This window comes from Phocoena phocoena, chromosome 17 (assembly GCF_963924675.1).
Source record: "Phocoena phocoena chromosome 17, mPhoPho1.1, whole genome shotgun sequence".
NCBI lineage: Eukaryota > Metazoa > Chordata > Mammalia > Artiodactyla > Phocoenidae > Phocoena > Phocoena phocoena.
In genome coordinates this window covers 29,924,384-29,937,936 of record NC_089235.1, presented here as the reverse complement: position 1 = coordinate 29,937,936, position 13,553 = coordinate 29,924,384, and the positions used below count along the sequence as shown (strand labels likewise).

At 36.1% G+C, this 13,553-nt stretch overlaps 1 protein-coding gene across 1 annotated transcript in view; it reads right to left on the bottom strand.

Annotated features, from left to right (window-relative positions):
* Positions 1-345: 345 nt before the first annotated feature.
* The window catches only part of CPNE3 (copine 3), a 30,020-nt gene continuing 16,812 nt past the window's right edge, over positions 346-13,553 (bottom strand). Inside the window, exons 9-15 of the mRNA XM_065895544.1 lie at positions 13,156-13,215; positions 12,473-12,606; positions 8,034-8,088; positions 7,903-7,954; positions 5,009-5,142; positions 3,259-3,495; positions 346-1,643 (exon numbers count right to left, since the gene is read on the bottom strand). Coding sequence (XP_065751616.1) covers positions 1,533-1,643; positions 3,259-3,495; positions 5,009-5,142; positions 7,903-7,954; positions 8,034-8,088; positions 12,473-12,606; positions 13,156-13,215 — 783 coding nt within the window. The 3' untranslated portion in view covers positions 346-1,532. The remainder of the gene's footprint in view (positions 1,644-3,258; positions 3,496-5,008; positions 5,143-7,902; positions 7,955-8,033; positions 8,089-12,472; positions 12,607-13,155; positions 13,216-13,553) is intronic.

Genomic DNA, 13,553 nt, shown 5'->3' with positions numbered 1-13,553 from the left:
CAAAAGCTGTTCGTGGCTGAAAGCTCACTTGCTTCAGACATTTCAGGGAACAAGAGACCTGAGCTGTGGTGCAAGTTTTCAGTAAGACCGATAGGCTTAGGGTGCATCCATTTATAGATCCATAATAAACACGTAATTCTCAATGTTAAATTGTTCAACATGACTGGCCAATACACAGATATGCATAGTAATTGGCACACAGCTCCTCAATAAAACGTTACTGAATCTATTCTGAAAAGGTAATGTTTGCTAAGTATTATGTTCTAAAGGGTAAAAATCAGGAAAAAAATTCTACTAAAAAAATAAAAACGCACTCTATCCTATGCAGCAACTGGATTTTTTTTAAAGTTATAACAGGTTTTATGCTTAATACAATACATTCTGGATTTAGGAAATAGCTCATTATTAAAACGTAAGATATGATTTTGATTAATAACCACTATCATGAGTTTAAAAACATCAGACTAAAAATGTTACTTAAGAAAAAAAGAGAGAATATCTAAATGAATCTACACAAATGTACAAATCAATATATGGGACCTTAACAAGGAAAGTATAAACATTGCCTTTTTTAATAAGTAAAGTCTTTCATTGATTAAAAGGAAATAGAATTCTGAATTTCCCCTTATATGTTTGGTTCTTACAGTTTTCCTGGATAAACCCATCCTAACCATTTTAACAAACTCCAATTAAAATAATCTAATAATGTTGAATCTAGGGCTACCTATCATCAATGCAGATACAGAATCCTGAGTGTCACATACAATCAATGAAAAGGTCAAATCTGACCATGTTTATGGTACTCAATAATGAAAAAGAAAGATCTAGGAAGGCAAATAAAAATGGCTTACTTACATGCGGTTCCTTTTACTTGTTGATTGTACAATTTTAAGAACTGAATATGTGCCTTTCCTTCTCATTCAGTACTTTTCATGAAGTCCTATAAGGATGCATGCTGTTTTGAACTGTGCATGTCTAAACTGCAGCAAAATTCAGGCACAAGTAAAGGTAGTTTTATCCCATGGAATAGCACTAAGTATAGTTCTAGAAACAAATTCAATATCATCTAATTTAAGAAGCCCTTGTTGTCAGGCATGGACATTGGCTTATAAAACATATATTGCCTAGAGCAAAGCACAGCAACCTTCACATCATTCCAAAAATTTTCCACTCTTTCTTATTTACAAACATTCAAAAACAATATTTTCATCATATGAAAGTAAACAACCACAAGAACAAAATCCGCTTTTCTCACACCAGTTTCTAATCCAAATAGCCTCACTGCAATTACTGTAAATCACTAGCAATCACTGAATTGATTGGGCAAAGATTAAGTTAGCACTTTCCTCCAAAAAAAGTAAAAAAGAATTCTTTAAATAGACATAATCCATAGAGAACTAGGTTTGCATCATAAATGCTGGGGTTCGTGAGAAGTGTGTAAAATGACAGATTCATGATTTGGGGTCAGAGGGAAATCCATTGCTCCACACAGCACAAAAGACTTCTCTCTGCTCAGGCGACCAGAGCTCCTTTCATTTCGTAGCCGGGTTCTTGGGAGGAAGGAGTTTGTATGTGTTGAAGTAGCCTACCACCTGCTGGGGGATCTCCGCCAAGACACATTGAGCAAGAGCTTCTTTTGGAGCCTTGTGAAAAAACAAAATCAAAGCAATTTTATTAGCAACCAAATTTTTACTGGCACTTTGATAAAAGACTAGGAAAAAGCAGTTAGTTCCCAATTCCTAGCTTGTATCTTGTCTCAGGTACTGTCCATGAAACATGGAATAAACCAATGTTACTCAAGAATGCTTGAGTATGCTCACGAACATTTATCAAGTACTTTTGTGCTGCCCGCATTTTGGCATTTAATGATACATTTTTTGTTCTTTAACTTTTAAATGTGGGCCTTTCATTCACTTGGTATTAAGTTTTTTAACTTTTTATTTTGAAATAATTACAGATTCATAGGAAGTTGCAAAAATAGTACAGAAAGGTCCCCAGTACCCATCACCCAGTTTCCTCCAAAGATAACATCTTATATAATTTTAGTACAATATCAAAACCAGGAAACCAACATTGGTATAGTTCACAGAACTTATTCAGATTTCACCAGTTTTACATGCATTCATTTGTGTGTGTGTGTGTGTGTGTGTGTGTGTGTGTGGGTGCGCGCACACGTGTAGTTCTATATAATTTTATCATCTGGGTAGATATGTGTAACTACCATCACAATCAAGATACAGATCTGTTTCATCATCACAAAGATCCCTAACATTACCACCTTTTTAATACACACCCACATCATTCCCCACACCCACCCCCACTCATACATTGGTTGGTGGGAATGTAAAATGACATAACTGTGCCAGAAAAGTTCAGCAGTTTCTTTAACAACTAAAATGCAACAACCATACAACCCAGCAACTGCACTTCAGGGTATTTATCCCAGAGAAATAAAAATGTATGTTCACACAACAACCTGTACACGAATGTTTACAGCAGCCTTTGTACGTGACAGATGAGAACTGGAAACAATTGAAGATGTCCTTCACTGGGTGAATGGTTAAACAAACTGGTACACCCACACCATGGAATACTACTTAGCAACAAAAAGGAATACATTTAACAACTGGGAAGACTCTCAGAGAATAAAGCTGAGTGAAAAACAGCCAGTGTCAAGGTTATATACTGTATGATTCCATTTATATAACATTGTTGAAATGACAAACATATACAAATGGAGAACAGACTAGTGGTTGCCAGGGGTTAAGGAGGAAATGAAGGTGGGAAGAAGTGGATGTGGTTATAAAAGGGCTACATGAGGTAGCCTGCTATAATGGACCTTGACTGCATCAAAGTCAATATCCTGGTTAGGATTCTGGACCTATAGTTTTACAAGATGTTACCATTAAACTGGGTAAAACAGTTTACTGTTTACAATTTTCATCAAATCAACTTCTAGTTTGGTAAATTCATCATATACTTCAATAGAGTTTTTCTGTTATTACACAGGTGAAGATAAAATATATTTTAAAACATTCACAACAACATCTTTTTAAACAATTTATCACACGGACTGCAAGAGGCACACAAGTATACAACCTGAAAAAAAACTGCCAAATTTAATCAAGGGTCTTAAAATGGAAAATTCACACACTCTAACAACCCCTGACACCTACTCAACTGCCTGGTTATGGACCAGCCAAGGTCTGTGTTCAAACACCTTAGAGTGCATGAAGAGTAGGGAGGAGTGGTACTCACGTTCTGGAACTGTCTGAAAGGCACAAACTGGACAATATCCCTGATGGCTACCTCGCCCGACGGGGAGCGGAGACTTCCACCATCACCATCCAGAAACTCCATGGCACCAAAGTCAGCATCTCCGACTCCGACAATGATGATGGACATAGGCAGCTTGGCAGCGTTAACGATAGCTTGTCTGGTCTCATCAAGGTCTGTGATCACGCCATCGGTAATGATTAAGAGCACAAAATATTGCTGCCAAGAAAGACAATTATGTCCACTGAGCCAGCCGAGCTCCCCAACAATAAAAGCAATGGTTAGACTCTAATAAATACCATATGCTAACACATATATATGGAATCTTAAAAAAAAATGGTTCTGATGAACCTAGGGGCAGGACAGGAATAAGACACAGATGTAGAGAATGGACTTGAGGACACGGGGAGGGTAAAGGGTAAGCTGGGACAAAGTGAGAGAATAGCACTGACATATATACACTATCAAATGTAAAATAGATAGCTAGTGGGAAGCAGCTGCATGGTACAGGGAGATCAGCTCAGTGCTTTGTGACCACCTAGAGGGGTGGGATAAGGAGGGTGGGAGGGAGATGCAAATGGGAGGGGATATAAGGATATATGTATGCATATAGCTGATTCATTTTGTTATACAGCAGAAACTAACACAATACTGTGAAGCAATTATACTCCAATAAAGATGTTAAAAAAAAAAAGCAATGGTTAATGACATCTCCAGCCTGATGAGTCATTTAGTCTCTTTCTTGCTCATTTTCCTTGTCAGTCTCTACCCAGGATACCATCTATATGAAATATTCTAAGATTCTCTGATGACAAGGAAATTAACTGATACAAAAACTGTAGTTTCATTAAAAGTGCAACAGACCACAAAAGAGGGCTGGCATAAATACACAGAAGCAAGACACCTAAATGTCAGAGATTAAACTTTCAGTTAGCACTGAAACATTCTGATTTAACTGAAGTACTGAATATGTCAAAGTACCTATCAAGTTGCAAGTGGCAACTCCGTTTTTAAAAGATCAAATACGGAGGAAGTAGAATCGTTCATCAAACTAAAACATTCTTTTTAAAAAATGGATATGGTTCAAGGTGGGGAAATCTTTCTCTCAATCCCATCATCTCTGATGAATCATTTTAGAGAGTGGTAAAATGTTACATAAAGTTGTACTCCATCCTTTGGGTCATTTAAGTCTAAAATGGAAATAAGATTTATAATAGTAGCTATCATGTGCTGAGTGTTTACTCTGACTCAGGCACTGTGCACTTTATATGAACTATCTTCTCTCACTCTTTCAACAACTGCATGAGGTACTTATCGTTTATTTCTGAGGATACTGAAGCTGAGTGGGGTTTGGTATCCAGGGTCCAACAGGTAATGACTCTCTAATTCAAACTTCTTTAGTATGCTAAGTAATTTTGCAACAGCAACTGAAGTGGTAGGTCTCCTGAAGCCTAAACTTGCTAAGGCTACTTCAAAAAAATTTTTGAGAACCTACCTGAGAAAATTCTTTCAAAAGACAGAGAAAAAACTTATAAGTATATAGGTTGTTCAGTTGTTGTCTTGTTCTTAATGGTCACTAATTTAACAACAGATGTTACTCCCAAACCAAGGATGATATATCATTGCTTCATGCCCTGTCTTTGTATCTCAGCAGACCAAATAAACAGAAAAATGGCTCTGGGAACAACAACCAATCCACATTCTCTCTGCCCCCTGGCGACAGGGCACTTACAGAAGCTGTCTGTTGTTGTGTGGCTGCAGCAGCAAACCTGGCCACATGATTTATGATTGGAGAAAAATTAGTTGGTCCATAGAGTTTTATCTGAGGAAGGCAGGCCCGATATGCCTCTATAATGCCTTGAATTCCTAGACAAAAAAAGCAGGATTAAAAATTCTCAAGCACAATTTAATTGTTTACTATTCACCATACTGGCTAATTTAATTTATATACCAACATACAGTGCTTTAAACAGTCAAAAGTTCTATATTCAGGAGTTCTCTAAGGTATATAATATTACAAAACTCCATAGCTATGCTCTATCACAAAAAAACCCTATAAACTTTACTCTCCCCCACTAGAAGGCATTTGTTTTCACCTCAGCCAAATTATTCATTAGTCTAAGGTATGGTTGTTATATTGCTTAATTTTGATATGTTTTGGGAATAAGACTGATGGAAAAAGAACCATACAAAAGATGCTGCAGCATATAACTGATGACAAGGTAAGAAAACGTAACTGAAAAAACGGAAAAACTTTTACATATATGACCAGAGGTTCTACAGAAATATCATATAAGGTTAAGCATGGTATAGTAGACTCTATTAATTGCAAATATTCACTTCCAGGTTATTTATCACATTTTGCTGCAGAAACACTAAAGCATTTGTTTATGGGGTGCACCTTAGGCCTGCTGGGCATTATGTAATGGAAGACTGGGCAGACCCATTTGACTAGCTTTGTCCAGTGCATATGAATGGATATGACATCCATGTCTAAGCAGATGTTTTAAGAATCACGGCCTGTTTTTGCCAGCTTTCTTGCTTTTTCCCCTCTGCCATGGGAACAGCATATCCCAGACAGCCCGAGACCCAGAATGAGTAGAAACAGAGCAGCGCAGCAGTCTAGCCAAGCACCAAGTGATTTGTAAAGTGAGCAAGAAATAAATTATTGTCATTACAGGTTACTGAGATTTAGAGACTGTTGATTACAATAGCACAACCTATCAAAAGTTGAATGGCATTCCTGATTAAAGCACTGCTGATGAATCTGCCCCTAATACACAACAGAGTGTCTGGGATGTAAGTAAGAGACTAGAAATCCTAGAAATTCCCAAGAGTGCCTTGCTAAGATTAATAAGAAAATCTTAAAAGACTTTTACTGTAAACCAAAACAGGTCTCTTGCTTAAAAAATGTCCAGCAGGACATAGATCAATAAGGAGGAAAAGCATATACCTGGTTTAAAAGCTTCACAAGACCAAGTCTCTCCACTTGCCAATAAACTCCTCTTAGGCACTTTGAGTTTAGGAATAAGTGGTCTTATGAACAACCTTTGAGAATGTAACTAATTTATACGTAGAGGTGATTTTACATGCATAAGGTGAGGCTGGAACTAGAGGTTAGTCAGTCCAGTAGTTACAAAAATAATATTAACATAGGCCAGCAGCAGGATCTTACTGTAATGATATATGCTATAGAAAAATTTAACCCATAACCACAGCAATAGTAATATTTTCTTCCATTTTTATCATCTAGCTTGCTTTTCAATCTCAAGGTATACAAAACTGTTAATTAAATTTCTTCATAAACATCAATTGCCTTCCATTCCTCAACTAAAACTAAATTATGCTAAAATCTTTCCATTACATCAAGGGAACAAGTTAGACATATTCTTTCTGGGCAACTAAGGTGGATGATTAATTAGGAAAACGGGATTAAACTCCCTTGTCTTAAAATAAGGCTGTATTTTTTCTGTGTAGTATTTCCTCTGTCTAACATCAAAGTGATTGTTTTTTCCAGACTAAACCAAAAGCAGAAAAGCTCTGCTTGGTGGCAGCCCAAAGATGGGCTCATGTTACTCACAGAGTAAATGAACTTCTAAAATGAATTATCCCATGGTATGTCATCCATATTTACTTGCCATAAATAAAATCTAATTACAACAAATTCCAAAAATTGTTCCAATTTCATCATAAGCATGAAGCACATTTCTTGAAAAGAAAAATATTCCCAGTTTCATATGCCTAGGGATACAAAAGGTCACAACCAGCCACTGAAAGTGCATAAAAGAACACTGAATTAGTACAAGAAAAGAGTTTCAGAAAAAAGGAGAAAATCCTAATACAAACTACTCCCAGCAAAATGGTCATGCTCTTCTACTTTATGAATATTATTTAGGAAGGGAAGGAAAGAACACTCTCTTCTGTTTTATAATTGTTAAAAGGACCCTTTGCAGAAAATTAGCTTATTGTCTACAATTTTATGCCTCTGCCCCTATATCTTTTCCTCCTCCAAACTGTTCAGTCTTACATAGTTTTGTGGGAGATTTGGTATTTTAGGTTGATTGCTCAATGTGGCAAAAAGGAAGAGGCACTGGAATATTTGAGGGATAAACAGAAAAGTGAAATGAAAGAAATGCCTGTCCCTGTTTTCCACACAAAGGAAAGCTACTCTTGGAGCTTAGTTCTGTGTTTCTTTAGCCCACCCCATCTCCTTACAGAACCCTGTGTAACAAGTAATTTGATGCTAGACACTTTTTCTTCAAAGAGAGTTAACTGCTAATCTGAGAAAAGCATCTGTATACTGAATGACCTGTTTTCATTGAAGGTTTATTTTAAAATCAACTTATATGTGAAAATAATATGCATATTCTTATGGATCTACCCTCAAGATTGAGAATCGTTGGTTCTAGTAAAACTCTTAAGGTAGAAGAATTTAGCCTGCAATCTTCATCATCATCATAGTGATCTGCATTATTATCTATTATCATTACCATGCTAACCACCAACTTGGGGCAAAATTCTACTACTTTACACTATAGAAAATTCAATATGTCACAAAAAGAAACCTAGAGGGGAAATTTGAGTAGCTTTTTTCAGTTTAAAAATTCATGTTTATTTTTAACTTACCATTACAGTAGGGATTGGACGGATTAAAGTTTATTGGAAATTCATGAGAAACCTGTCAAAAGATGAAAGGACTAATGAGGCTTGTTTTGCTTTGCTAGGAGGCAAAGCTTTGCAATGAGAGTTCCTCTTACCTGCCACTGAGGTGGGATCTGAGCTCCAAAACCAAAAGCTGGAAACATCTTATCACTGAAAAGAAAATTTGAAAAAAGAAAAAGGTCATTTTTATCTTTATTCATAATAAAACCAATATGAGCTTATTTTCTAAAAATTTGAAATCTTAGAAAAATATAAAACAAAGATTAGAACCAATGTTAATATTTGGCAACTCTCATTCTAAATATTTTTCTGTGCATTGAAGGAGAAAAATGTCTCTCTATATCTATTAAAATGGACTTTATATTAATATTTTATAACATACTCTTTTTTATTTATACAGTTTATCGTTTCACTAAATAAATATATAAATAAATCCATAAAGTTTTAAAATGCACAAGTTTTTTCATTTGTTTACAAAAACACTCATTTGGCAGCAAAACCTGACCTCAACTGACATGAAGTTATCTATAGCCTTTATTTATGCCACTTAATATGAATATTCATACATTTATAGCCACAGAAACATGGTACAAATGCCATACATTGTAAAACTCTCACATTTCTGCAGCAAAATATATAAATATTAGGCCCAAGTGTTTAGAGATAATTATGGACCAGAATATATAACATCATGTGAATGGCTGTTAAGTATTCCACTGTATAGATATTCTCCCCCAAATGATAGACACCCTATGTCTTGCCATTATAAAACATTGTAATGATTACACTAATTTTTCTACTAGGGATATTCTTTTTTATATTAATTCTTAATGGTTCTTTTTGCATTGAGGATAGAACCTATATCTTATATGTCACGATATTTTTCCTGGTTGATAGTCTGTCTTTAACTTTGTTTAAAATATCTTCCCTTTTTTAGTTATTAATATTAATAAATGTGAACACATAAAAATTCTTTCATGATTTTTGCCTTCTCTGTCTTGCTTAAAGGCTGTCCTCACTGCAAGATTATAAACAATTCATATATATTTTCTCCTAGAACTTCCAAGCTTTGCTTTTGATGTTAAACTTGAAATTCATCTGGAGTAGGATATGAAGCAGAAACTGCTACTCTACACCAGTATCCATTCTCTTCCTTTTTAATTATGGATCCCCTGGGCTACTGGCAACCACACTAGCTGTACTCTAGCTTCTCTGGGCTGGCAGTGGTTAGGTGGCTGGAGGTGCGAGTAGAATGATTTGTCAGCCACTTCTCAATCACACTCTAAAAGGGAAAGCACATGCATTCTCAGTTCCTTGGTCCTCTTCCCACTGGCTAGAGAGGATGAGAATCACAGCAGCTGCCTCGGACCCAGGGTGGAAGCTATAAAAGGCAGAACTGCCCTCTCAGTCCTGAACTACTTACCTCTAGAGATGCAACATGAAAGAGACATAAACCTCTATTTTGTCAAAACCACTTTGTTTTGGGGTAGCCATTTCAGCAATTTTGTCTATAGTCTATACAGAATAGTATCCTAACATACACAGGTATGAGTCAGGGATCCAAATCCAGTTCCTGTCCTGTTTGACAGCTGTTACAACTCCTTTCCCCCCAAATGCCATCTCTATCATATACTAAATTCACATACACTTTTCGGTCTATTTCAAGACTGCTTACTTGTTTTTACTGGTCATGTACTAGTCCCATACTCAATTAATATATAATACCGTATATATGAAACTGATATAATGTTATAAACCACTAAAAAATTAAATTAAATTATATATATAAATATATATATAGGTTTAAAATAAATTTTAGTACCTGCTAGAACAAATTCCCCTTCATTCTTTTTCCCTGAAAAACTTCTTGACTATTCTGATTCATTTTACCCTCTAGAAAATTTTAAGAATCATTTTGTCAGGGTTTCACTGCAATTCTGATTAAAACTGACTAACATAGGGAGAAATGTTATATTTTACATCATTGTGACATCTGCCTAACTAGAATCGTGGTATATCTTTCCATTTAAACAAGTTTCCTTCTTTGTCCCTCAGTACAATTCTGTAGTTTTTCCTCACTAAAGATCCTACACCTTTTACTAAATTCATTCTCATTTTTTTTTTGCATTATGAATTGTGATCTTTTATCCACTATAATTTCTTCATTTGGTTTTTGCTGGTTAGTGAAAACTTGTTGATTTTTTATTTTATGTTGTATCTGACCACCTTTTAAACTTTCACACTTTCTAATATTTTTCACTTGATTCTCTCAGGTTTGAATTCATTCCTCATAGGTTTGGTAGAATTTATGTATGAAAGTTGTCTTGGCCGGTGCCTTCGTGAGGAGAGGCTCTTTGACCAGCCACTCCATTCCTTCCACGGTTCCTGGGCTATACAGGTTCTCTACTTCTTTTTTTTTTTTTTTTTAATTTATCTATTTATTTATTTATTTATTTGTTTTTGGCTGTGTTGGGTCTTCATTTCTGTGCGAGGGCTTTCTCTAGTTGCGGAGAGCGGGGGCCACTCTTCATCGCGGTGCGCGGGCCTCTCACTGTCGCGGCCTTCTCTTGTTGCAGAGCACAGGCTCCAGCCGCGCAGGCTCAGTAGCTGTGGCGCACGGGCTTAGTTGCTCCGCGGCATGTGGGATCTTCCCAGACCAGGGCTCGAAAACGTGTCCCCTGCATTGGCAGGCAGATTCTCAACCACTGTGCCACCAGGGAAGTCCTCTCTACTTCTTTGAGTCAAATTTGGTAATTTACAGCTTTCTAAAACAAATCATCCTTTAACCTAGATTTTTCAATGAAATAGCATAAGCTTTTACAGAACATTAACATAATTTTTTATTTTTTTCTGAATTTATGCTTATAATCTCTGTCTCATAACTAATATTCTATACATTTTCTCTTTTTCTCGGGGGGTCAGTGTTGCCAAAGGTTTGCCTAAGCTTTGCTGAACTTGCAAAGAATCATCTCTCCATCTAATTTATTAATTTGGTGACTTTCCAAGTCATTATTTTGTGTGTTTGGAGGAAGCACAGCACAGCAGAGTTGTGAGGGCATGTCCCTGGAGCCAGACAGTCCAGGTTCAGTCCTGTCTCTGCCAGTTACCAGCTGAGTGACCCTGGACAAGTTACTTTATCACCTATGCCTCAGTTTTCTCACCTGTAAAATGAAGATGATAACAGCACCTATTTCACAGCTAAGTATGAGTATTTGATGAATACCATATAAAAAGGATTTAAAATTTTCTCTGACACATAATAGCTAACATGTATATGGAATCTCCTACTATTGCAATATCTATATTTTTCTTCTTATTCTTTAATTTTATTCTGTTGAAAAGCTAATTCATTCTATATTCAATTCTTATTTAAAAATAAAACACATAAAGCCAGAAATTTTACTCTATAAAGACAGGACCATGTACAGTCGTCTCATTACCCTTTATTTCTAGATAGTCTGTTATTACACTTTGATTTCCTCTTTGATCTAAGAACTACTTAAGAGTTTGTTTAGTTTCCATGTGGTAAACTTTTTTTAGTTAACCTTTTGTTTTACCTTCCAGGACCCAGGCTGAGAAAGTAACCCTGTAAATTTTCTACTTTTTATCTAAGTCCCATTACAACTGTGTTACTTTGAAATTTTTATTATATTTCTAGCTATTTTCAATTGAAATATTTTGATAGTCTGTTACTAAACATGTCCACCGTTATATTTTCATTTTGGATTATATAATAAGGTGTCCTATAAAGTAATTTTTAAATTATATTTAATGAATTTTGTCTTAAATTCTATTAGGCTGATACTGAAACTGCTACCCCTGCTGTAGACTTGTTTGCATTTGCCTGAAAATTTCATCTCTTTAAATGTCATAACAAATTAATGAAAAGCTCCATCAAATATGTAAGGGCTTTTATCATAAAATAATAGGTGAAAATTTTTACTGTGCCCTAATAGATTGAGAACAAAAAGTTAATAATGTGGATTTTTTTCCTATTGTTTACTAAACCTTCAAGAAGACCTATTTAAATCTATTCAAAATCTATCCATTGAGAATCTATTCAAAATATTTTATAGCAATTATGTCAAGTTATCCTTCAACACTTGTTGAAAATCACCATTAAGAAAATAATTTGACAATGACTGCCAAGGAAATAAACATGTTAAGAAATAGCATCTATGAGTGTTTACAAAATGTGTCTTCTGGACTTCAATTACACAGATAACTTATCCCAAATGAGTAAACCCCAAGGAAACCAGATCAAAGAAACTAAAAGCCTTGCCAACTTCAGTCAGCTGTTAAAGAAGCAAGCTATATATAATACATTATAACTAATCACAGCCAGAGATTAGAGGTCAAAGGTAAACACTAACTAAGACTGTCACAAAGGCAAAAATAGAAAAGATAAGACAAGAAATTTTAGGGAGAAAGCTATTCCTCCCCAGCATCCTTATCCCATCAACTACATCAGAGAACCAGCAGACGATACAGAAACTGCCCTTTCTGGGGAGTTATGTGTTGGAGTCATACTCACGCATCATAATCTTGAATGACCAGTCCCACAGACCAGATTGCAGTCAAATACTCATTAACACCATTGGGGCTGATGTAATGAAGGGAGTCGGGAGACCTTGGATCACCATTGGAGCCAGTGAAGTCCACACCCACCTGCCAAATAACAAAATTGCAGCCCTTACTGAGATGAAGGCAGGGACACCCTTGCTTGATGTCTAGGAAAACACAAACATTGAATTTTGAGACCAAAACATTCATCCCAGAGCCTGCTACTGCCATTTCCTAACAAATGCCTGAGCCTATGGGTATTTCCAGACACAATTAAACAATTAAAGCCACAGCATGAAGCAACCCACTACCCCTATTTTTCTAGATGTCTTAAATCATGGATTATTACATCCATGGCTTTAGGCATAGGGCTTGTTTTTTTTGTATGTTTGTTTGATTATGCTTTTTATTATTTAAATTACTGCAGGATAATCACTGATTTGTACATATCTGCTTTCTTGCAGGAGAAAATATTTAACAAGGCCAAAAGCTTCAGGGTGAACCTAAACAAACTCTCTGAGGAGACCATACTCAACAGATTGTATAAATTTCATCACAAAGTCAATTTGGCAGTGAAAGAAGGAACACTGCAAAATGGAGGGAAAAAAAAATCACGTTACAGCCCTATTTTGAAAAATTCAGTATGTTACTCACAGTAAAATTCAGTTGACATCCTCCCATGATATAGTCAAGGAATGTACATTCCACTGTAATCTAAAAACAAATAGTAAACTTAAAATTAAAACTCTCCTACTACATAAGAAAAACAAATAGCTCTCCGGCATTTTTTTTTTTTTTTTTTTGCAGTACGCGGGCCTCTCACTGTTGTGGCCTCTCCCGTTGCGGAGCACAGGCTCCGGACGCGCAGGCTCAGAGGCCATGGCTCACAGGCCCAGCCGCTCCGCAGCATGTGGGATCTTCCCGGACTGGGGCACGAACCCGTGTCCCCTGGATCGGCAGGCGGACTCTCAACCACTGCGGCACCAGGGAAGCCCTGGCATATATTTTTAACCATCTATAAACTGAACAGCACATGATATAAACATATGGAA